Genomic DNA, 25,826 nt, shown 5'->3' with positions numbered 1-25,826 from the left:
CTAGCTGACACTTATTTTTTGTTCTGAGGCTGGAGGGCTGGGCGATGGGTGACATCTGCATTCTTAGGCTCTTATTTAGCACGACAGGCAAGTGATTATTTTCAGAATCGTGGCAAAACGGAAAAGGTACTGAAATGTTACGTATCGAGTGATGAGACTGGAGGACCCTGACCCTTGAGTCGGAAACTAGATCTACCTAAACTCAACAGTCCGATCACTGAATCAGGCAAAGGATACAAACTGTCCAGAGGAAACAGAACCAGTAAAGAAGCACGTGGGGAGACAGAACGATTTTGCAGTCAGAGACGCAGCTGGAAAAGAAGAGACTGTTTCATGAAGATGAGCAGAGAGGTGCCCTTTAAGGGGAGCCTTGAGCCCCTGAGAGTCTGTCAGGTGCATTCGACCTGATGGGTGTAACGTGAGGGCAGGGGCTGAGACAAAGTCCAGGGACTTGGATGGCAATGATGGTTGGGCAGCCGGGTGCCCGGGGAGCAGCAGTGTTCGGATCTGGGCCCACGGGCATCGCTTCTGAATCCCAGGCCGGCTACCGGCCTTCACAGGAACTTTCCAGGCCACACGTAACGACAGTGTGTACCTCACAGGGATGCTGGAATCAAACTAAACGGGGGACCAGAATGAAGAGGCAGCAGGGGGCAGTGGTCAAGGACTCTGGGCTCTGGGATAGAACAGCCTGGGCTCAAATCCTGCCCCGCCCCCAACTTAGCTGTGCAACACGGAGCCGGCAACTTCACCTCTGGGGGCCTCGGTTAGTCCATCCATAAAATGGAGACGAGAGCAGCTTTTCTGTGTGTTTGTGTCAGGATGTGTCCATATTTCGAAGCACGTTCAACAGTGCCTGGCACAGAACAAAGGCTCTAGAAGCATTTACTTGGCCACAACACACAGAGGAGCCAGCTGCTGTGTGGTCTGGCACACAGTAGGTGCTGAGCGGGTGGCTGGGGAAAAGTCACCACAGCCCTTCTCTGGATGTGCTGGGGGCGGGGACAGGAAAAGAGAGTCACCAAAGCCGGAGGACAATGACTTAGTTTTTAAGCTCTAAGGAAGTACACCAAGACCTTTCAAGGTCTTGCCTGACCATGGGGAAAAAAAAAAAAAAAAAAAAAAAAAGAGCACCTGGGGCAGAAGACTAGAATCCTAGTGATTTTGTGTTCTGCTCAAGCCGAGTTTGACCTTTTCGCAAATTACTGACTCGGCCCGGAGTGAACACAAGCCGTCTATTCGCCACAAGTTCCAGCGTCTGGGAACGGTCCGGTCCGAAGGCCAGGCTCTGCAGGTAGGCCCTGCTATCTCAGCCACTGTGGAAACCGGGAGAAACAGAACCCCCGGGCTTTGCTTGCTCCCGGGAGGCGGGTCCTCTTCCTAGCTGGCAGCTGACTTCCCAGCTGGCAAACAGGTTCAGACATGCAAACTCCTTCACCGGCCCCTGGGACAGCATCACTCCCCAGACCAACGCGCCGCCCGGACGGGCCCGTGAGCCGGCGTCCTGACAGCTCCAGTGGGGTCGCTGGTGCTGGACAAGCCGCCCCCAGGGCCCTGGGACCCTGCTGTCAGAAAGCAGCTGTCCCTCTGCCCCGCCGAGACATGCATGTGACCCGGCCAGGAAAGGGGACTCCCTGGGGGCCACTGGTGCAGCCATCCGCACGTACCCAGGCAGTGCTCTCAATACGCCTGCACGGAGGGCTCTCACCGAGGGGCAGAGGCGGACGGAGCCTAGAGGTCACCTGCCCTGGGGGCAGGGAGAGTGTCCCCTGTGTGGAGGGCTAACATTTGTGGAGGGCATACTGGGGAGCCGGGCCCTCTGAGCACCTTCCAGCTACGGACTCGTGGAATGTTCACGGCGGCCCTACCCACGAGGTGGCCATTACCATCTTCCAGGCCAGTGAGCCGAGGCACAGAGAAGGTGAGCACAGAGAGGGTGAGCAAGCTGCCCAGAGTCACACGACGAGTGAGTGGCAGGACAAGCACTCGGCACCGTCACCACTAAGCTCCCACCAACGACCTCCGGGTGTGAGCGCCGGGTCTTCCTCTCGGCCAGAAAGAGTGAGGAGTCCCTCATGGGGTAAGGTCACTCCTGCATGTCAATGAGTGGCCGGCAGGAAGGGAAAGTCCAGGAGAATGCCAGCTGTGGCCCAAAGTGACTGCCTAGGAAATCTCCACGGGGAGAGGCGGAGGGTCGGCTCAAGTAGGAAAATTCCAAGTGACTTCTGAGCACCACTATGGTTTCTCTGTCACCGGGAGACCCACCCTGGGCTGGAGCCCTGGCCTGAGGGTCTTCCTTTTTTTTTTTTTTTTAATGTTTTTGTTTGTTTGTTTGTTTTTTTTAACGTTTATTTATTTTTGAGACAGAGAGAGAGAGACAGAGCATGAACGGGGGAGGAGCAGAGAGAGAGGGAGACACAGAATCCGAAACAGGCTCCAGGCTCTGAGCCCAGAGCCCCACGCGGGGCTCGAACTCACCGACCGCGAGACCGCGAGATAGTGACCTGAGCTGAAGTCAGAGGCTTAACCGACTGAGCCATCCGGGCGCCCCGCCCCCCCCCCCCCCCCAAGGCCTTCCTAAAGGCTCTCCTTTCTTTATTCTCTCCCCCACACCCCAACTCAGCAGACGCGAATTGCTTTTCCGGTTTGGATCAGTCACAGGGGTAGGAGCCACACGCTGCTGTGTTGCTGGAAGTGCGCATGTTCACAGTCTTGAAGGAAGAAGACTAGAAAATACATGTGGACCCAGAGGGCACAGTTACAAGCATCTCCTGAGGATGCTAGAACACAGTGCCAAGGGCTGCCTTCAACCCCACCTGCCGAGAGGCCAGGCGCAGGGCCCGGATGGGCTCTTGGATGGGCTCCAGCACCGCACCACCCGAACCCCAAGGGAACCGTGCAGAGCAGAGCAGGGAAAGTCAGCTGAAACTCACGAACCGCGCAAGCCTCAGGGTCAACCCACCCGGTGAAGAAGTCAGCGGGGTCTGGCACGTTCACCGACCGCTTGTTGGTCTGCACACCCCACGACGTGGTTGTCACTTCAAGAAGGGAAACAGGAAGTGAGGAGGAAGGTGGGGGTCAGGCCTAGCGGGAAAAGCTTGAGACGAGAACGAGGCGCCTGCCTGGGCGTCTCTTTGCCATCAGCCATGAACTTGCGCGCGAGACTGCTTGCAATCTCAACCTCTCTGAGCGCACCGAGGGGCCAGCAGGTGGTTTCCAGAGCTCGCGTCCTATCCTCTCACGATACGAAGGCGGAATCGTGCTGCCCGGTTCTGTGGCCACAAGCCGTGTGTGGCTATTTCAGTTAAAGTTACTTACACAGAAAATAAGAAATTCCGTTTCTCAGCAGCACCAGCCACATTTTGAGCACTCAATAGCATGTGACAATTTAAAGTAATCTAAGTGAAATAAAATAAAAAATTCAGCTCCTCAATCGTATCCACCACGTTTCTTAGGCTCAGTGGCTCAGTGGCTCTTGCCCTGGGCAGCACAGATAAAGAACCTTTCCATCAACACAGAGTTGGTGGGTTGGGCAGTGTCGAGACTGGGCAGAGACATATGGTTCATAGAACATCCTTCCAGTCACTTCTTTAAAGGAGGATCAAGTCTACTTAAAAGCAACAAGAGAACTTGGGGCACCTGGATGGCTCAGTCACTTAAGCATCCAACTCTTGATTTCGGCTCAGGTTATGATCTCATGGTTTGTGGGTGCAAGCCCCGCGTTGGGCTCTGGGCCAACAGTGCAGAGCCTGCTTGGGATTCTCTCTCTCTGCCTCTCCTCTGCTCTCTCTCTCTCTCTCTCAAAAACGAAAAAATAAACATTGAAACAAACAAACAAAAAAAAAACAGCAAGAAGAGAGCTGGATGTGTTTGTTGTGCACAAGCAGGTTTAGACCAGGAAAGGACCATATTCATCAAAGTTACTTGCAGGTGAGTTAAACTACCATACCGCCATCCCAAGGTTATGGTCAATGGTAAGATACGAGCACACTCCCCTTAAAAGTTCGGTACAAGATAAAGATGCCATCTGACACCACTATAATCATTGTTAAAGTGCCACGTGGCTAAGAAATTAAGCCACAAGTTTTGTAAAGCACGTGTCAAATTATCACTAGTTTCAGAGGGTATGACTTTACAGCTGGAAAATACAAAAGAATCAACTGAACCCCTGTTAGAAACAGTAAGAGGCTCAGTGTGGTGGTTAGTTACAAAGCTAATCCATAGAAACAACACTTTTCTTTATATGACAGTAGAAGTCAGTATAATAGTAAAAGAGAGCTCGCATTTTAATACATTTCCTACGTTTGCATAAAAAATATTTACACCCAACAATCTGAAACATGAATACAAACTACAAACAACAGACAGGATCTACATGAAGAAAATGTCAAATCTCTATTGGTGGCAAAAAGGTGGCCCAAATAGGTAGAACATTATAGAAACGGAACATTCCGGATGCGAATATTCACTTAAATAACTATAAGCCCAAAGCAATCTCACTCCAAATCCTAACAGGTTTGCTTGTTGCACTTCTTATTCCATTCTCTGTAGGGGGTGGAGGAGAGTTTGAACGTGACAGAATGAATGATTCTGAAGTTTACGAAGAATAAGCAAATGAGGGGCACCTGGGTGGCTCAGCTGGTTGAGCAAAATGGCTAGTTTTGACGGAGCTACGTAAATCAAGTGAGATACTGTCATTTAAAAGGTGCTGAGGGGCGCCTGGGTGGCTCAGTCAGTTAAGTGTCCGACTTTGGCTCAGGTCACGATCTCGCCATTCCTGACTTTGAGCCCCCCACTGGGCTCTCTGCTGTCAGCACAGGGCCTGCTTGGGATCCTCTGTGCCAACCCCCCCCCACCCCCGCCGCCTCTCACCCACTTGTGTGCGCGAGTTCTCTCTCTCTCTCTCTCAAAAATAATAAACATTTAAAAACCAAACCAAAATAAAATAATAAGAGTCCATTGTTTTATAAAAAATGCTGAGTTTGAGGAGTCTGGGTGGCTCAGTCAACTGAGCATCGGACTCTTATTCTTTTTAATGGTTATTTATTTTTGAGAGAGAAAGAGAGAGAGACAGAGCATGAGTAGGGGAGGGGCAGAGAGAGGGAGACCCAGAATCCGAGGCAGTCAGCACTGGGCTGTCAGCACAGAGCCCGACGTGGGACTTGAATTCACAAACCGTGAGATCATGACCTGAGCCGGAGTCGGACGTTTAACAGACTGAGCCACCCAGGCGCCCCTTGAGCACTGGACTCTTGATTTCGGCTCAGGTCACGATCCCAGGGTCGTGGGATCGAGCCCCACGTCAGGTTCCACGCTGAGCATGGAGCCCCCTCGAGAGTCTCTCTCCCCTCTCCCCTGCTTGCACACACACACTCTCTCAAAAATAAAAATTAAGAAAAAAAAAAAAACAGTAAGAAATGAAACTGGCTGGAAAATGAAAGGCTGAGAGAGAAGAATGGGGGAGAATTAGACCCATTAATTGTTAAAGAAGGCTAACATGTTAGGCCACAGCCACTAAACTAGCATGAAATAGGTTCAGAAATGGGAAAAAAGATTAACACCCTGATTAATACCGACGTGCATTTCAAATCTGTGGGATTTGGAATGCACAGGTAACATGCAAAAAGAAAACCAGAAATCTGCCTTACTCCTTATACCAAAATACCCAATGAATTAATGGCAAACATCAGAATATATATATATATATATATATACACAAAAAATATATACAAATATATACAAAGCCCAGGAAAGGACTTTGTAGGTATGAGACAAACCCGGAAGACTGGAAGGCAAAAAAAAGTTCCACATCTGAACTACAAATAAAAAGAGTAAACATTTCTGTGGGATAAAAACCACATACATTCAAATGGCAAACTGGGGGCAATGTCTGCAATATACGTGATAAAAATACCAATTTCTTTAATGTGCAGGAAATTCTTACACATTCTTAAGTCCACAAACTTACCAGAAAAGTAGCAAAAAGATATAAACAATCAACTCACAGGAACAACAACAACAACCCAACAAGAGTTCGAGAAGCATAAAAGATGATCAACCCTGTTCCTACTTTAGGAAAAACCGGTTCAAACAAAGAGATACTATTTTTCACCTCTGAACGACGATCTTGGCAGTGATCTAAAATGCTTTAGAATCCCTTTTGTTGGCAAGCATGGGGGAAAGAGGAAGTTTGATGCAGTGTAGGGGTTAATATACAGGAGTGTAAACATTTTGGAGAGCGAGCTGGCAGCATCTATTGAGATGCAAAATCACTAAACCCTCTGACTCAGAAATTCCACTTCTAGAAGTGTAACATACACATTTGCACAAGTAAACAAAGATATATGTATAAGGAGCTGCTTGCAAGAATGTTTATATAGGGGGAAAGACCCACAAACAACGTAAATGTCTATCAGTAGGAATTGTGGTTAAATGTTATATTCTTTTTTTTTTTTTAATGTTATATTCTTATATTGAAATGCCAGGTAGCCATCAAAAGAAATGCAGTCTATTGGAAAGATAGCCACAGTATTTTAAAAAGGCAAGTAGGAAAAGAGCGTATAGTATGACATTGCATGAATATATATACGTGGTATATATCTAAGTGCATTTATCTCTTTATCTACACCACATACACATTGATGCATGCATAGAACATGCATGAAACAGTATACATAAAACTTAACAGAGGCTATCTTTAAGAAACAGGTTGCGAGAAGAGGATGGGGAATTTTTAGTAAGTGCTTTCATTTATTTTTATGGCCAAGTATTACTTCTATAATGAATTATTCTTCAGATCAAATAGCAATCTAGACGAATGAAAAAACCCATGGTTGGTACTCAGAAATGTGTTATGAGTTGTGCTCTTCAGAAAGTCCTCCCTAATGCCATTAGATACTGTTACACCAGCACGCTGTGGACCTAACGCAATGGTGCGTAAACTCTTTGCTAAAGCCAGCTTAGAATGGCAGTGCTCTCTGGCAAGAAGGTTAAGGGGTGAGTTATCCCGGACCCAAAGCACAGAGAACTGGCTCTAAGAAGTATGAGCCCAGATCGTACAGTGCTAAAGTCCAACCTTCAGTCCCCACTGGTGCCACCCTATGATGTAATCATCTGGAATTACTGTAACCGGGGACAGACTGCGGGGTGACAGGCTGCTGTGGGGCTAACCATAAAGCTTTTAAAGATTGGTTCATTTAATTAAAAGCACAGCAGGCCGCTGAGTACTAAGCAGACAGCATGCATCTCATTAAGGAAGGTCATCTTTCCTGGCACGAAGTAATGGAAACCAGGGCAGCATTCAGAGATAAGATCACAAGTTGATTTTGCCCTCTTAGGGACAAGATTTGGCAGAGAATGACCAGCCACCTTCTATCAAGGGTGCTAGAGTCTGGCTGGTGCAGTAAGTGGAGATTTAGCAGATGACAGTGAATTTCTGAAAAGATGTGTCTCCTAAAAGGCATTCTAAGAACAGTGAAAGAGAAAAGAGGGAGAGAAAACGAAAGGATATAAGGAAAGAAGAGAGGGAGGGCAAGAGAGAGTGAAAGACTCCCAAGCAAACATGGTATTTACTTTTCAATTACAGAATTTTTTTAAAAAATTGTGCCGGAAAGGGGCGTCTGGGTGGCTTAGTCGGTTAAGCATCCGACTTCGGCTTAGTCACGATCTCAACGGTTCGTGAGTTCGAGCTCCTTGTTGGGCTCTGTACTGACAGCTCAGAGCCTGGAGCCTGCTTTGGAATCTGTCACTCTGAATTCGAACATTTATTAATAAATGTCTAAAAATAATTTTTTTTAAATAATAAAAATAAGAATAAAAATTGTGCTGGGAAGTCTAGGATTTTTTTTTTTTAACGTTTATTTAGTTTTAAGAGCAGAGAGACACAGAGACTGAGCAGGGGAGGGGCAGAGAGAGAGGGAGACACAGAATCCCAAGCCGGCTCCAGGCTCTGAGCTGTCAGCACAGAGCCCGACGCGGGGCTCGAACCCACAAACCACGAGATCATGACCTGGGCCGAAGTCAGACACTTAACTGACTGAACTCCCCAGACACCCCTAGGATTTCTCATCATCAGCATTAATGATTTTATGCTTTAGGGCTCATGGATTTTTACATCCATTGTCTTGAGATTTGTTTTTACAGTGTTTCGGGGTTTTTTTGTTGCCGTTGTTTATTTATTTATTTCAAGAGAGAGAGAAGGGGAGAGGGAGAGAGAGAGGGAGAGTGAGAATCCCAAGCAGGCTCCACATTGTCAGCGCAGAGCCGCACATGGGGCTCGATCCCACAAATCGTGAGATCATGACGTGAGCCGAGATCAAGAGTCAGAGGCTTCATCGACTGAGCCACCCAGGCGCCCCACCGCGTTTTGTTTCTTAAGTTGTTTTCAACTTTGTAGCAGAGTTCATTCCACGGTAAAGCATACTTGATCTAAGCTTTTACAAGTGATGACAGGCCATGCTAGCCTCCTGGTGTGACACATCCTGCTACAGTGTTCCTAATGTTGAGCAGCACCTCAGCCAGTTAATCTCATACACATGCTCCCATGTGCGGGAACCTCCTGGGAAAATAAGGCTTAGTATTTAATGGACTTAAAAGAGCAATACTTTGATTTTTATGTTAGTGTTTTACTTCTACCGCCGTACTTAATATTTATTAAGTGCCTACTGTGTGGCAGGCACTGTCCTAGGCACAGGATAAATAGCAGTGAGCGACTCAGACACCGCAGTATTTAGATTTTAAGACTAGTTTTAATAAAATTGCTAGCATGTACTAAACACTTACTTTGAGCCTGGTGTTATTCTTAGCTCTTTATTTTGTGAAAATTAATCAAGGGAAACCTGGCCAAAATGGGAGGCCAGAAGGGGGAGTGCTAACACCTTACCTCCGATCAAACGGAGGGAGGGAGGAACCTTGCACCAGGATACTACTTGATCACAGCCAATAGGATGAAGAAAGGGTTTCTCCTGCCCCAGCAACAGCTCAGCCAATGAGAAGCCACAATACTTGAATTCCCTGTTTAGGCCAATGGCTTTTTTGTTTACACAGCCCTCCCAACCTCCCCTTTCTTGATGTAAGAACATTCTTCTCCTTTGTTCTCCAGGCTTGTCTGTGGTTTAGCCTTAGTTTGCTTCTCTGGAATTGCAATTCTGTTATTCCGGAATTAACGCATTTTTGTTGGTAAAATAACTAACAGCTTTACTTAATTTATTTTATTTACATTATTTTATTTTTAATTTTATTATTTTTAGTTACCTGGACACCACTGTTTATTTTTTTTTAATTGAAGTACGCTTGACATATAATATGGAGTTTTATTTTTAAGGTTAACAATTTATATTTATCCTTATTTAGGGAAGGAAGAATTCTTCCTCTACCCTTTAAAGTCTTCCAGCTGGACCAAAAATTACTTTGACCTGAGACAGATTAACAGGAGAAGTTTTATTATGTGTGCATGGAGACCCAATAGTGAAATTGAGACCCAGAGAAATGACCAAGGCATACGGTTTTCATACTTTTTAGACAAAGAAACAATACATCTGTCAGGAATTGACAGGACAAAGAAAAACTTAACTTTTGGGAGCTTCAATTAGTAAGGAATTCTTTTTTTTTTTTTATTTTTGAGAGAGAAAGGGAGAGAGTGCGAGCAGGGGAGGGGCAGAGAGAGAGGGAGACAGAATCGGAAGCAGGGTCCAGGCCCTGAGCTATCAGCCCAGAGCCCAACTCGGGGCTCGAACCCACAAACCCATGAGATCACGACCTGAGCCGAAGTCGGATGCTCAACCGACTGAGCCACCCAGTCGCCTCTAATTAGTAAGGAATTCTAATCAGAATTTGGACTAGGGTCATAAGTTAGTAAAAAGTAACAGGGTTATTTGTACAGCTTTCTCAGCCCCGAATTTCTCTCTGATGGTAAGGATGTCTCTTCTCTTTACCTCCTAGTACAGGGAGGGTACCTTCTGCGTGGGAGGATTATATCAGGGGCAGAGGGCAGTCTGAGTGTCTTCTTGCATGGGCCGTCTCTTAAGTAACCTTTTTAAAAAAGAGTCAGTATGCCAAAGTGGCACATTTTGGGGTGGCCTGCCCTTATTCCCTATATTCACAACCCCGGGAGGTAGGTACTTTAAAAACAAAGAGACCAGGGATGCCTGGGTGGCTCAGTTGGTTAAGCGTTCAACTCTTGATCTCAGCTCAGGTCTTGATCTCAGGGTCATGAGTTCAAGGCCCGCACCGGGCTCTGGGCTGGGAGTGAGGCCTACTTAAAGACACCAAAGCACAAAAAAGTCACTCGCCCAAGGTCACACAGCCAGTTGCTGGCAGAGCTGGGATTTGAACTCAGGCTGACTTGGCTTTGGGACCCATCCTCCTATTCCCAACATCATAACACCTTTAAGCATTCAGGACTCTAAAGCAAGGTAGGCGTGTGCCCGTAACAAATGGCACTTAAGGATCTTCCAGGCACACACGCCTGGACCTTTCCACTTTCAGCGGAGCCATAAGAGTTAAGATTAATACCAAGCAGCAAAGGAACCTGCCACCAGGTGATCCTGCCAGTGTGGCCCCTGTGCTATCTAGTAGAAAAAACGAAGGAGGAGAAGGAAATAAATGAAAAGGGAATGAGTTAACAAACAAATTAAATGGCAACCCAACACGAATCATCATCCAGTAATATAATCATGGCCGTTAAAGTGGGGTCGTTGATAAAGACAAAACAAATACTTTCGGAGTATCTCGTGCCTTCAGATACTAGTACAGACACTGCTGTGCTGTATTTAACACCTCACCGCATCCAGGAAAGGTGAACGCACCCCCTCGCCCTCCTTTTACAGACTGAAGATGAGGCTTGGAATCTCGGCCACAGCCCTCGAGGTGACCAAGCCGCTACTGAGGCATGTACCGCCCCGTTCTGTCTTCTGCACGACGGCCCCCCCACCCCAGCAAGTGCGGGGAGTCATCCCCCCCCATACAATGTCTCTACCTCCCACCCCACCTCACTCACGCCACCGTCTCAGGCGGGCTCACCACGTGGAGGACCAGGTCATTTTCCCCAACTTGCTCTACACAACTGAAATGCTCCAAACGGGGAGGCTACAAAGTATTCTGCTGATGAGCAGTTATTTCCCAGTACGTGTCAAGAATAAATATTTGACAAAACAGAGCAAATCAGGGTCAAAGTGTTAGTCCCCTACAAATGTATTGACCATTTCAAAGAAATACACCACTCCAGGATTGATTTTAAAAATAAAAACAGTCTGGAAATCCTGTGTCGGGATCAACAGGGGGCTGAGTTTGAAGGCTACGTTCACCCCAGGACAGGGGCTCCCATGTGAGAGAACACTTCCTGCTGCACAGGTCTGGAGACCGATCTGCCAGCACAAGCTTTACTTTTATAAGTAGTCTATGTGGTAACCTAAAATCGGAAGCCAGCTCAGAAAATTCCCATTATCTCTGAAATGGTGTCTGATTCATCTGAATGAGTTCCCTTTGTATTTCTTTATGCTGATAACTTGAATGTTTATTTTGAGACAGAGAGAGAGAGCACGTGTGCAAGAACGTGCATGTGGGGGAGGTCCAGAGAGAGAGAGGGAGAGAGAGAATCCCAAGCAGGCTCTACACTGTCAGCAAGGAGCCTGATGCGGGCCTCGATCCCACAAACCCTGAGATCATGACCTGAGCTGAAATCAAGAGTCAGATGCTCAACCGACTGAGCCACCCGGGTGCCCCTTTGTTGATGATTGTTTTAACTATTATTTTTTTATTTTTTTAAGTTTATTTATTTATTTATTTTGAGAGAGACAGAGAGTGCAGGAGGGGTAGAGAGAGTGAGGGAGAGAGAGAATCCCAAGCAGGCTCCACACTGTCAGCACAGAGCCCGATGCAGGGCTCGATCCCACAAACCGTGAGATCATGAACTGAGCTGAGACCAAGAGTCCGACACTTAACCGACTGAGCCACCTAGGTGCCCCTCCGCTGATAATTGGAGTCATAGTCCCGACAAACCTCAAACCCGAGCCTGAGGCAGAGGAAGTGCCAAACTCGAACCAGGCATGGCTGGAGTAGGAGGACCACATGCCCCTGTGCTTCCTGTTCCCACCGAAGGCCCGGCATGGCCCGGCGGCAGGGAAGGGGCCACTCGGGAGGTGGCTCTCGCTCCCTTGGTCTTCTGTGGGCAGGGAAGGCGGTCCCTCCGCGTGAAAGTTTCAACTACAAACTAATCTTTAAATAGCTTCTTTTGCGGTACAGGCGTGACTTCTTCCTGCTGAAAATGCACTTTCTGTCCTGATGCCTGAATTAAAGTCTAAGTCAACAGACAGGCTCCATCGCAGAACATACGCGAAGTTACTTCCCCCTGGTGGCCAGTGCCGGTGTTTTGAACAGCATGGGACTGGCTCAGGGGCGAAGCTCTCTGCCTCTCGGGCCAGGAGGGGCCCCGGATACCCTGCTCTGTGGCAGCCCCCTAACAGTGGCACTGGGACAGTTTTGCCTGTCCTGGCTGACTTGTCTCTAGCTGTCCTCATTATTCATGTGCTCTGGGTTCTTTGGGTGGAGCGGGGGTGGGAGAGGGGAGGACGTTACTTCCGGGGAATTACACGGGCAGTAGTACAAAAGGCAGCAGGTAGGGGCCAGGATACCTGTTCTAGTTCCAGCCAATGTCCCGGGAGCACCCCTGAGGAGACATCATCCCCTCTCTGAGCCTTGATTCCTCCTGAGAGAAAAGCAGGGTGTAGGCTGAGGGGCCCTTCCTGCCCTGGTTCTGCGAGAGTGCCCACGGTCAGAGGCCCAGTTGCAGCGGGAATCTATGTGCTGAGTAGTTTTGCAAAGGGGGAAGAAGCCTTCTTCTACAAAAGAGGCAAAGATAGTATTTTTCTTAGAAGGTTGTAAGAAGGATTAAATGATGTGCTGGGTACCCCGGGGGGGCTCAGTCGGTTAAGCGCCTCACTTGGGCTCAGGACATGATCTCACGGTTTGTGAGCTCGAGCGCCGCGTCGGGCTCTGCACTGATAGTGTGGAGCCTTCTTGGGATCCTCTCTCTCTCCCTATCTCTCTCTCAAAATAAACAAATAAACTTAAAAAAAATAAATGATGTGCATAAAATATTTGGAACAAATGGTGCTTCATAAACAGGGTGCTATCATTAATTGTACTTTATCATCCAAACTTAAGAGCCAAAGGGGTACGACTGATAACTTTCCCGGGACGACAGGCATAAATCAGACGTGCAAATGGGACATATTGTCACCTGTCAATAAGTAATAGCCATCAGGAGATTTGGAAAAGTCCCAAGTAAGCAAGAGACTGTAAGAACAAACATTTCACATAAGTGGTCCGGCCCTGTGAGGCTCTCTTTGGCAGACCCTCCAATGCTGAATGGACAGAATCAATGCAGCGGTCAGTTAAACGCCCTCTGACACAGGTTTCTTTCACATCAGCCCCATGTAAATTTCTAAGTGACTGAAATTCACGTCCTCTGCAGTTACAAACCCACAGACAGGCCTCTCACTGACCAGTGTAGGACTCGAGTATGGGTGTGAAGGAAGCAGAATATGTCACCCCCCAAGTATCCCTCTTTGACATGAAAGTTATTTTGAGCTGAAGGCAATAAAGTTCTATCTCTTCCCTCTTTTTCTGCCTAAAGGCAGCATGTAAAGTCTCCTTTTACTGGAGACAACTCCAGACTCTTTATCAGCCCAGAGAAGACACCAGAGGAGCCTTACTCCTCCCACATCTTTACCTTTCCACAGTCGGCTGCCCTTGGAAGCCTGAAATGGCTTTTCTCCGCCCTGTCGTTCCTCTGCAAGTATGTCGTTCTTTGTTCAAGAGGATTGATAAGCCGAGTTCCATTCCGCTGAGGCTTTTCCCTTGTGACATGCACGGCACCCAGTAATAACGGTCTGTTTTTTCTCTTATTAATCTGTCTTTTTGTTAAAGAGCCGCAGCCGAAAACCCAGGATGAGTAGAGGTCAGGTTCTGCCTCCCCTACAGGTGGGAGAGCCGGATGGAAAACTACATTCACACTAGAGAAATTCCCTTCTTGAGCAACTTCCTGCTTGGAAAAGTCTGATTTTAACATGTGGGCGTGCTGGGGAGCAAAGGGCAAATGGGCCCTGTTCTAACCATGTGCCACTGATGTAAGAGTGTAAAGCCACCCATATCGTTTCGAGAACCAGAAATGGCCTCACAGACATTATCCAATTCAACCTGCTCACTTTATAGAGGAAGCGACTGAGGTTTGGTTAAATAACTTGCCCAACGACATGTGGTTTTTTATGGATCTACTAAGTGCTTTGGTTACGTTGACCAACTGACCATAACACACAGGAATCAAAAGTTAATTCTGCGTCTTTGCTGCTAACCTGTGAGTCCCACGAAGGTGGGGATGGTTGGTGTCTGTCACTCACCAAAGGCTGTCTAGGGCTGCGCCCCCTCATGCTGATGTCACCATGACCGTGGGGTGGGGATGACTGTCTTCATTCTGCAACCAAGGAGGCGGGGCCTTGGGGCGGGTGGGAGACTCACCTGGGGTCCCAGGACTGGTTCTGAAACCAGCACAGTGCTCAGAATAGGCATCCAGTAAACGTTTGTTGAATGAATGGATGAACGAATGAATGAACGAACAGACGAACGAATGAATGAATGAATGAATGAATGAAGTGATGGAGCCAAGGTTCAAATCCAGGTCTTTCTGGCTCCAGCGCCCAGGCCCTGCCTTCTGCTTGAACACAAGAACATCACTATGGCTGTCACTGATATACCAAGAGCACTCAGATACACCGTTAAGTATAAATAAATGGCTGAAGGAGTAACAGAGCTGTAACTCATCTGAACCTCCGTTTCCTGTGGATAAAAATACTTTCTTCACCGAGCAGCCCTGGGGTTTCAATAAGATGTGAAAGACATGAAAAATTCATGTGCAGAGCTGTACTCTGTAAGATGACGAGGGCCCAAGCTCTGGAGGTTGCCAAAACGAGGCTTGAATCAGAGGACCAGCACTTCCTGGCTATGCGACCTAGGACAGGCTACTTGGCCTCTGCTGGCCTCAGTCTCCACATCTGTGCAATGGGGATGTTATTGTACTTATTATGCAGAGTTCTTGTAAGAAGATGAAAGGAAATATATTACACATAAAAAACTTCACCGTAATGGATGGGAACTAATTTATCATCTTTAAAATAAAGCAGGGAGGTGCCTGGGTGGCTCAGTCAGTTAAGCATCTGACTCCTGATCAGTTAAGCCCCCTGCCCCTTGCGTGTGATTTCGGCTCAGGTCACGATCTTATAGTTCGTGAGTTTGAGCCCTGTGTTGGGTTCTGCACTGACCACGTGGAGCCTGCATGGGATGGGATTCTCTCTCTCCCCCTGCCCCTCCCCAGCTCACACACACACACACACACACACACACACACACACACACTCTCCCTCTCTCTCTCTCTCTCTCTCTCTCTCTCTCTCTCCCTCCCTCTCTCTCTCTCAGAAATAAACTTAGTAAATAAATAAAATAAAGCAGGAAGTTTAACAAAAAAATATAAAGGGGGGAAGGAAAACACGCTACTGTTACGTTGAGTGAAAACAAATCCAAACTCGGCTATCTGAACTAACCGACACTTTCATTTTTTAAATCTGAATTCAGGCCAGCCTCAAATACTTGTTCCTATGGCGTTGATTAGGACTAACACAGGAGTTTCACCCCACACCTGCTGAAATTAGCACCGAAAGGAAAAATACTGTCCTGACCCTTCCCAACGTCAATGGGTCCAGTTTCCCGAGCTCTCCTTTCAGAAACGGAGTGGCTAACAGCTTTTGATACTGTAGAAACCTAATAAGCGAGCTATAATCCTATCAATGGGGTATTTTATGTTCAGTGGTGCCACCTAAAACTGTGAGAAAAGGACTTTTATAGGGTTGAAGCTTAAAAAAAAAAAAAAAAAACAGATTAGAAAAAACCTTCATAAGCACTTGAGGGTTAGCTGCTCCAAGAAGTCAGAAGAGTTTACAAAGAAAACAGTGTCCTAACAGATGAGCTCCCGTGGCAGGCAGCCTGAGATGGCCCAGGGACCTCCACCTCCCGGGAGTCCCGCCCTGGTGGGCGCCCCCTGCCCCTGGCACGGCCTCACTTCTCACCCACAGAGCAGAGCAAAAGTGGCGGGGTTCCTTCCGCTCTGAGGTTAGGACTGCGGATCCCCCGCCTGTCACGTGCCCTTCCTCGCTCGCTCGAGGGAAGCCAGCTGCCAGGCCGGGAGGTGCCCTGTGGAGACGCCCACGTGGCAAGGAGACCGGGGAGGCCTCTGGCCAACAGCCACCAAGGAGGTGAGGCCCTCAGCCCAGGAGCCCCCCAGAAAGGCAATCCTGCGGCCAACCACGTGAGGGAGGCTGGAAGCAGACACTCCTTCTGCGTGGCCTTCGGAGGAGGCCGACCTGGAGGGAGAGGCGCCAAGCAAAGCCGTCCCTGGAATCCTGACCCTCAGAAACCGTGGGATAATGAAATGTATTGTTTTCAAGCGCTATGTTGGGGCGCCTGGGCGGCTCGGTGGGTGAAGCGTCGGACTCTTGCTTTCGGCTCAGGTCAAGGTCACGGTTCGTGGGTTCGAGCCTCACGTCGGGCTCGGTGCTGACACCGAGGAGCCTGCTTGGGATTCTCTCTCTCTCCCTCTCTCTGCCCCTCCCCAACTCTCTCTAAAGAAACGACCATGTTTTGAGTCGGTTTGTCGCACAGCTGTAGATAACTGATACACCAACGCAGGTGGTTATGTTTACTCCGTCCTAGTCAGTGATAAGCATTTTATGTACATCGTAACACGTACTGTCACCACCCCCACTTTACAGGTGGGGAAACTAAGGCACGGTGGGAGAAACAGCATCCTCAGACTCCCACTGTGGACCCGCGTGGTGAAGGTTTGCTTCAGACCCGTGCCCTCTGCTAGCGGGCGGCACTGTCTCTTCTCGCGCACACTTCAGTGGGGAGGGGAGCATATTAAACCCCATCAAATCTTTTGACATTAAAAAAACATAAGTAGGGGCGCCTGGGTGGCTCAGTCGGTTGAGCGTCCGACTTCAGCTCAGGTCATGATCTCGCGGTTCGTGAGTTCGAGCCCCGCGTCGGGCTCTGTGCTGACGGCTCAGAGCCTGGAGCCTGCTTCGGATTCTGCGTCTCCCTCTCTCTCTGCCCCTCCCCCGCTCACGCTCTCTCTCAAAAAAAATAAACATTAAAAAAAAAAAAGAAAAGAAAAGAAAAAAGAAAAAAGTTTGCTGTCACAGCCGAATTGTATTTCAAATGACTGGCACTCGCCCCCCCAGCCCTTGAAAGGGGTCCTGACGATCGGCACCGAAAATGTGGGCCGCGGGGGCCTATCTCCGCTGCCACCCTCAATGCACACACTGATGTGTGACGCTGCTGTGTGTGCACAGCTGGCTGCTGCCCCCCAGGAGTGATGCAGTCACGCAGCCCGGCAAACGGGTCCCCTCAGGCGGCGGGGATGACAAGCGTGGGCTGGACTGTCTGAGGACCTTTTTCAAAAGTCAAGAGGCGACGAACACAACCTGAAATATGGACACAGGAATCAGACGCCAGCAGCTTGTGCTTTAGCCACTCTGTCCTCTCACGAGGCCGGTTTGTGTTTTGTTCCCTTTGGGGACTGTCTTGGGGCCCAGAAAGTCCCAGCTGCAGGGCAGTGACAGCGGATGCTACCGCTGCTGAGTGCCCAGTGGTAGGGGACAGAGCTGAAAGCGACCCACACGCTTGCTCCCACGACGGGTGACGGGGAGGGGCCCAAGGAACCTCACGGATATAAAAAATCATTTGATTCATGTAAGAGTCAGAAATTCTAAAATTAGGGATATAGCGAATAAATTCTAAAATAAACTTTGCACGGATGAAACACACGGTTGGGGTTTTTGTGGGCTTTTTTTGTTTTTTGTTTTTAACATAGAACATGCTGAACATTTCCAAAGAAATTAAACCATACCATATTGGTTTACCGTCACTCTACTCTTTGGGGGTGGGTGTCGGGGCCGGTTTACACAGGGTTCAAGTTTGAGAAACCACATGCCTCTGACACTCGAGTGAGGCTAAAAATGGCCTGAGAATGCCTGGATTTGACACTGCAGAGGAAGCCGACTGCCGCTGTCCAGCTGGAATGTCGCATCTCACGACACGCTGCCACAGACTGACTTGTAACAGAAGAGGCAGAAACACGGCCAAGGGCCCACAGTCTTGGGAGCAGAAGTCAGCCCCCAAGTAGCATCAGCCGTGCTACCCCGGACACGGACACTAAAACCATCTCCATCATCCAATTCCTATTGAATGGTATCCTGTCTACAAAAATCGGTTCTGGGAAGACAAGTCCAGCATGTGACATCTGGAGACTGAGCAGCCGCGGAAAGGGAGGCGCACGGAGGCGAAGGGAGGCAACCCCAGGTTAAAGCACACACCCCGATCCCGCGTGTCACCTCCCAAAGGCTAGGGCTCTAGGGCAGACAGCCAATCACCCTGCTTTCCAGCTACGAGGTCAGACACCACTCAGAGAAGGGAGGCGTCAGACCACGAGCCTGACTTCTAGTTTAGACATGAGGCAATCGAGGCACGGATCTGGCTCAAAATGGAACCCAGCGGCCAATTACTCAAGGATCTTTTCATGGCCCAACAACGCCTCCGGTCAGGCAAAACCCCTTCCAGGTAGGACAACGGTCCCCAACCTGGACTCCCCATTAGAATCACCTGGGGGAGCTTCCCTGGGCAATTCTTTCCAGGCGGTTCCCAGTCCCTGAGACTGCAGCTGGTCAGGGCGGCCCGGGTCTGGACGATTTTAGAGCTCCCCAGGGACTCTCGTGTATGTAGCTAAGGTGCGATCAGTCGTCTCTGATAGAGAGAAATCAAAGCCACCACTCAAACTCCTTTTAGGGCTCTCGGAATATTTCCTGTTATTAAAAGAAAGTCATGTCTGTATCACAGATCTTAAGTGGGCATCTGTTTTAAGGAAGGTGAGTTTATTCACTAGAGAAGAGTAATTTTTTTGATGATCAGTATGTTCTGACTTAGCCTTTGGGCAAAGCGCTAGCAACCTAATACACAGGGGTGCCTGGGTGGCTCAGGTGGTCGGGCATCCGACTTTGGCTCAGGTCAGGATCTCCTGATTCACGAGTACAAGCCTCGCTTCGGGCTGTATGCTGCTGTCAGCACAGAGCCCGCTTTGGATCCTCTGTTTCCCCACACCCCCTCCTCGGCCCCTCCCCCCCCTCAAAAATCAATAAACATTAAAAAGAATCAAATATGCATTCATCTTGCAGACAACAGATAAAGCGGTATTCGTTTCTATTACCGTATGGAACTATATTTGCTGCTGGGAAACTCACAGAGCATTTTTTGAGAACTCCTCTAAGTTTCTAGTTAGCTTTTATTCTAGGGAACCAGTGGACCACTGCCGACAAGCCAAAGCACCTCTAATTACTGCTTCAAAGTGCTGCTTTGCTTTCTCAGTAAAGCAAAAACAGTCTTGCAGAAAGAGGACGGTAATGGGATATGCTACATTAATATTTGTACAACAGGAACTAATTTTATTTTCATAAAAGTCTTCATTCATTTGTAATGGTGCAAATCTCTAGTAATATTACTTGAAATTAATGACCATGCAGCTTCAGTTAGGTGTTAGATAAGCATTTAATGAACATGTTCATTATAAATTATTTACAGCATCGATGATGACCCAGCTAATAGAAACAAATTCCACCTATCAGACCTAACTGTCAGGGCTAGAAAATGACCTCTGATATACATTCCCAAATGAATTGGTGCCTCAGGTCGATTTCTTTCTTTCGGGACTAAGAGAATAATACGAGCCTGGGTGAACAGTCCGGCACAGCCCTTTTCCTTCCCACCATCTGCCATGGTCTGGGTGTTTGTGGTCCCCCCAGTTTTGCATGCCGACATCTTAACCCCTGAAGGTGATGGTATTAGCAGATGAGGACTTTAGGGGGGTATTTAGGTCAAGGATGGAGCCCTCTGGCTGGGACCAGTGCCCTTATGAAAGAGCCCCCTGCCCCAGCTCCCCATCCCTGCCATGGCTTCAGGACACAGCGAGAAGTCTGCATTCCAGAAGAGGGCTGTCACCCGTGCTGGCCTCTGGAATGGTGAGGAATAAATGTCTGTTGTTTATTTATTTTATTTAATTTTTTAATTTTTTATGTTTATTTTATTTTTGAGAGAGAGAGAGAGAGAGAGAGAGAGACAGGCTGCGAACGGGGGAGCGGCAGAGAAAGAAGGAGACACAGAATCTGAAGAGGCTCCAGGCTGAGTTGTCAGCACAGAGGCCGACGCGGGGCTCGAACTCCTGAACTGCGAGATCGTGACCTGAGCTGAAGTCGGATGCTTAACTGACTGAGGCACCCAGGCCCCCATGTCTGTTACTTATAAGCCACTCAGTCTGTGGCATTTTGTTCTAGTGTCCCCTAACAAGCTAAGCCACCATCACTCATCCAGGTGGCCTTCTAAGAGGCTGTTGAATGAGAGGGACCACCAGACACCCTACCCCCTGCTGGCCCTGCGACTTCTGTCAGCAATGCAGTTAGCGGCATGCCCACTAGGGGTCAGACCACACTGACCTGATGGAGAAGGACATATTCATTACACCACCTTTGGGTGATCTGGCCCGGTTGGGAGAGAGAAAAGCCTTTAAACTAATAAGGCTGTCAGAAGCCACACCTTCCCACCTAGAGGGATGGTTTTAGCTAAAGGAGAAATCTCTTTTTACTGGAAGGCTCACCAAAGGCCACACGGGGATTTCTGCTCTCACCGCCTCGGTTGCCAGAACTACTTGCCCTCCGAGCCTCTGACTAGCCCAGTGAATTTTGCGTCTTTGCCAATTGTTTGACATCTTACAGGACCCTATGGATGCACAACCAAAGCTCATAAAGCTCCCCCACCCCCATTCTGACAGACTCAAATAGAGTCTCTGTCCTTTGGTCCATCTCCAACACCCCATCAGAGTCCAAACACTTCCAAAGCTCCCTGGGACAAGGAAAGGCAAGAGCCGCCTAGGGGGTCTCCTTGCTTCCTCTCTTGACCCCCCCACTCTCCTTGTCCAAGAGACCTTCTCCACTCGGCTTGGCTGTTAGAATAACATCTGAATCCCTCCCATGGCCACCAAGGCCCCTCTTGGAACCATTCCCCCCGCTGTGTCGAACCTCAGTCTCCCCCTACCATCTCCCACTCGGCCACGAGGGCCCCTTTGCGCCTTCTGAATTCACTCAGCTCACCACTGCCTCGGAACTTCTGTACTGGCTGTTCCCTCTGCCTGGAGGCCAGCCACGCGAGATCTGTACCGGGAGCTTCCTCCTGCCAGCCCAGTCCGAGCTGTGCAGAGACACCTTCCAGGGCCACTCCATCTAAAGTGGCCCCATGCTGACTCCTCTCTGCACGTCCTCTTTGCCTGCACCGTCCCCAGGGCCCTTCTCTGCCCTCTCTCCCCTTCTCCGGGCTCTGGAAGGCTGAGCCCACCTATGGGACTGTATTGTTCGGGGCCCCCCTGCCTCCTGGCTGCCAGCTGGCTTCAGCCAAGGAGATCAGAAAGCCAGGGCAAGCGGGGGGTACTTCCTCCCTGCCAGTCCCTGCCACAGCATCTCAATCCCATCCCTTCACATCTGCCTCTCCTGCCGGGCCGCTGCTCTCCCCAGGCTCTAGCAATGCCACTTCCTCCCCTCGATACCACCCCCCCCCCAGGGGACTCTCTTAGTCCTGCTGCGATTAATCAGTTCTTTACTAAAACCCCTTCAACCACCACAGTGCTCCCGTGAGGACTGATTCTGACTCAGCCCCCATCCTCCCCTGGGTGGCTCTCTAGCCTACAATCCTATGTTACTTTCTCCATTGCACTTCATACTATCTGAAATGACCTTGTTCCCTTATATTCCTCTGTTACCTAACCCCCCCCCCCCCTTCAACCACTAGAACATCAGCAGGAAGCTCACTGTGTTCGCCCCTCTACTCACTGGGCCCAAAACAGTGCCTGGAACGTAGTAAGCACTCGATGAACCGCAAAAGAATAAATGAAGGAATGAACGGTAGCCCACTGCCTGTTCAAAATATCCCCTCCTTAGTAAGCCCTTCCCCGATCATCATTACTAAAACATCAATCTCCCTCCCCTCCCAGACCTCCACTCCTTCCTCCCCTATCTCCTCCTTCCTACTTTTTCCTATAGCACTGTCGCCTCGTGACAGACTCAATATTTGTTCACTGTCTGTTGCCGCCCACAAAAAGGTCAGCCCCGAAAGGCAGACTTGCTGTTCCATTCACTGCTGTGCCCTCAGAGCCCAGAATAGCGCCTGGCCCAAGCAGAGTTGCCAACATTTGTTATAAACGAATAGCTGGCAAAGCGGACCAAATTTCATACAAAGCGATCTCAGGAATGTCCCCCATACTTAACTGGGAAAACTGGAAAACTACGAATTGCTAGACACCCAAGCAAATAAACGCAGTCTCACATGACCTGAGCTGGCTCCATCAGAAGGACAGCCTCGGACCCCCGGGGAAAGAGACCTGAAATGCTAGTTAGACCTTGGCCTCGGGAAGAGACAAGGTTTGAGAGTAAGACGAGCGGGACCCCGCACTTACGACAACTGTTGCTTTAGAAAGCATGCACAGGAAGTTGCCTAAGCACACGGCCCTTGTGAATCCTTTCTGAAAGTGGATGGGCACATAAATTACAAATCAATGGGACTCCAGCACACCATTCTCGGCTCCACAGTGGCGTACCTCTTGGCAACAGCCTCCTACTACAAGTTCATAGACAGTATACGCAGACCCGTATACGCAGACCCAGAGCCAAGCATGGAAAGCATCGCTTTTTTTGACGGCTGCTCTCCTCCTGAGACATATCTCTTAGAGACAGGCTTTATTCTGCAACGCCTGCGTTGTCCAAATCCTATTCTGCACACTAATTGTAGATTGGAAATAGATTCCTCCTCCCTGCCACCACCATTGATTACTCATACCTGCCCCCTCACCCTCCTAAATTTCTAAACTGGGTGGATTAAAAAAAAAAATCAACTCCCCATGTATAGCGTGTCCCAATGGTGGCAAGTCACCCCTTCAGAGAGCAAGATTCCCGACTGTTCTAAAGGCCTAGAGAATGGGTCCCTTCCCCTCAACACCATTCGACCGAAACTAGCCAGCCACAGGATAATGAGCAACCACAGATCCTCACCCAAACATTGGTTTTTCTTCCAAGAGTGCAGATTGAGAATGCAGAGACGCTGTCCTATTTATGAACAGTGAGTCACGTCGCCGCTCCACGCCTGTTTCCTCCTCCTGGTGAATGAGGGGAGCCCCTTCCCCAAAGGAGTAAGTGCCGCCCGAGCTACCTTACATGCCCCAGGGGTGGCCCTGCGAGCTCCCGGACACGCCGGGTGCTAATTCATCCCGAGATTGTCTCTTACTTCACTCCCCCCAACCCCTACTCTCCCCACCCGAGTGGACACCCGGGGCAGGAGCTTGTCTGCGAGGTGGTGACCGGCCACCGTCAAAGGCGAGGCGCTGAAAGCCCCCCTGCGGGTTGCGCGCGCGGCCCGGCAGGTGCTCAGGGACCCGGGACCCTCCGGGAGCGCGCCCCCGCCCCACCGGGCCGTGAGTGGACCGCGGCAGGGCGGCCGGGGGCATCGCCACGTCCCCGAGGGTCGCCTCCCGGCCCCGCCGGTGGCCCGGGCTGGAGAGGCTGCCCCGGGCCGGCCGGGACCTGGGCGCCGCGACCCGCGCCGCCTCCTCCGGGCAACAAGTGTCCGCCCTCCACCCGACGGCCCGCCCGGCCCGGCCCTCACCCGGCACAGGCCGTCCACGAACACGCGCGGGTCCAGGTGGCAGGCGATGGTGGCGCTGGGCAGGTCCTGCAGGTCCACCTCTTCCATCTCGCAGTCGATGAAGCTCCAGTCGCCGCCGCCCTCGTCGGCCTCGGCCGCCCCCGAGAACTGCGCGAAGGGCCGCAGCGTCACCCCCGGCTGCGCTCGCGCCTCGGCCGCCTCGGCCGCCGCCCGGAGCCGGGGCCCGGCCACGGCGTCCTCCATCCCCGCGCCCGAGCCCGCGCGCTCCCGTCGGCTGAGCCGGGCTCGTGCGCGCGCCCCTCGCGCTCTCCCGCGCGCCGACCCGGCGGTTAACCCCCTCGGGCTCTCGTCTCAGCCGGCGGCGGTCACCACGGCTCCCCCGGACGCGGCCTCCGCGCGCCGGCCCCGCCCAGCCCCGGGGGCGGAGCTCGGGAAGGACACAGCCGCGGGGCCCTTTAAGACCGGCCCCCCGCTGGGTGATTGTATCCCGCCCTCCCAGGAGAGAAAGCCAATAAAGAAACGGGATTCTCCTCACGTGATCCTCATTCGGCCGCCCTCACCCCGAAGCCTTACGGTGGCCATGCTGGTTAGGGGCACGGGCCTCTTCAACCAGTGCCGCTTTGCCGCCGGCTGGTGTCAGCTAAAAGGCGCAAGGCTGCGTCTTGGGCGCCGGGATGGTAGCTGGAGAGGCAGCGCTTCTCTGGTTCCCAGGCGGTGACGCTTTGAGGCACAAAGGCCAACTTTGGGGGATTTAAGCGAGATTCAGTTGTGGCTGTGGCTCCGAGGGCATTGGCAAGTGGTTAGATGCTTACCGTATATTATCACATATAGTCGCAGTAAGGATTGAACTAGACCATGACGACAATACCTTACTGTTATGTTTCAGCTTATTCGTCATAATATCATTGTTCAAAGTTTATGTAATCAGAAGTAAATTTTTGAGTTACCCCTTTGTGCTACGCACAAGAGGAGATAATGAAAGAAGCAAAACATTGCGCCCTACCTTTGGGGAGTTTATAGAGGGAAAGCACGAATTCTCAACTAAGACTCTCTTTTTCCCACTGCAAAATAGGTAGATTTTTTTTCACCGTGAAAGACCACGTGGTACAGTCAAAACTTGGGTCTGAGTATCAGCTTTGCTGTTAATTGCTTGGACGAGTAACCTGAATTTTAGTTTCCTCATCTGTAAAATGAAGTCATGTATGGTAAGAATCCAGTAAGGGCCCAATACTTGGTAACTCTGTTCAAGTGTAGAGTTCTTTGGAAGGTGTGAAATTAGACCGGGTGGCCATTGTGACAATCTTACGGACGTTTTGTGGTCAGGAGGAGCTTAAATCCAAGTGGGGTAAGTAATCCGCATGCAGAGATAATTCATAAAATACAATGTGATACGGGATTCGAGAAATCTAGGAACCATCCTATACTGCTGGTGGGAATGTAAAATGGTGCAGCCACTTTGGAAAGACGGCTTGCAAGTTCCTCAGAAAGTTCAACACAGTTACTGCAGGACTCCGCAATTCCTTTCCTAGGTATAAACCCCACAGAAATGAAAACATGTCCACACAAAACCAACATCCAAAGGTTCGTAGCATCATTATTAAAAATAGCCCCTTGGGCGCCTGGGTGGCGCAGTCGGTTAAGCGTCCGACTTCAGCCAGGTCACGATCTCGCGGTCTGTGAGTTCGAGCCCCGCGTCGGGCTCTGTGCTGACAGCTCAGAGCCTGGAGCCTGTTTCGGATTCTGTGTCTCCCTCTCTCTCTGCCCCTCCCCCGTTCATGCTCTGTCTCTCTCTGTCCCAAAAATAAATAAAAAACGTTGAAAAAAAATTTAAAAAAAATAATAAAAATAGCCCCAAAGTGGAAATAACCCCAAATGTTCATTCATCAACAGATGAATGGGTAAGGGAGCCGGATAGCCATGTAATGGAATATTATTCGACCACGAAAAGGGATGAAGTTCTGATACATATGACAACATGATGAACCTTGAAAACATTATGCTAAGTGAAAGAAGCCAGTCACAAAAAG

The 25,826-nt window shown here is 49.8% G+C and overlaps 1 protein-coding gene across 3 annotated transcripts in view; it reads right to left on the bottom strand.

The window, feature by feature from the left end:
- The window catches only part of RCAN1 (regulator of calcineurin 1), a 100,422-nt gene extending 75,809 nt beyond the window's left edge, over positions 1–24,613 (bottom strand). Inside the window, exons 1-2 of one of the 3 annotated variants that reach the window (XM_042998708.1) lie at positions 24,373–24,613; positions 23,800–23,946 (exon numbers count right to left, since the gene is read on the bottom strand). In XM_042998708.1, coding sequence (XP_042854642.1) covers positions 23,800–23,946; positions 24,373–24,381 — 156 coding nt within the window. In that variant the 5' untranslated portion in view covers positions 24,382–24,613. Of the gene's footprint in view, positions 1–23,799; positions 24,220–24,334 lie in introns of those variants that run through there. The other 2 variants (XM_042998710.1, XM_042998706.1) reach the window with 2 other exon arrangements.
- Positions 24,614–25,826: the final 1,213 nt, after the last annotated feature.

Source organism: Panthera tigris, chromosome C2 (assembly GCF_018350195.1).
Source record: "Panthera tigris isolate Pti1 chromosome C2, P.tigris_Pti1_mat1.1, whole genome shotgun sequence".
Taxonomy (NCBI): Eukaryota; Metazoa; Chordata; class Mammalia; order Carnivora; family Felidae; genus Panthera; species Panthera tigris.
The sequence above is the reverse complement of the archived record's forward strand: the minus strand, read 5'-3'. Positions and strand labels throughout refer to the sequence as shown.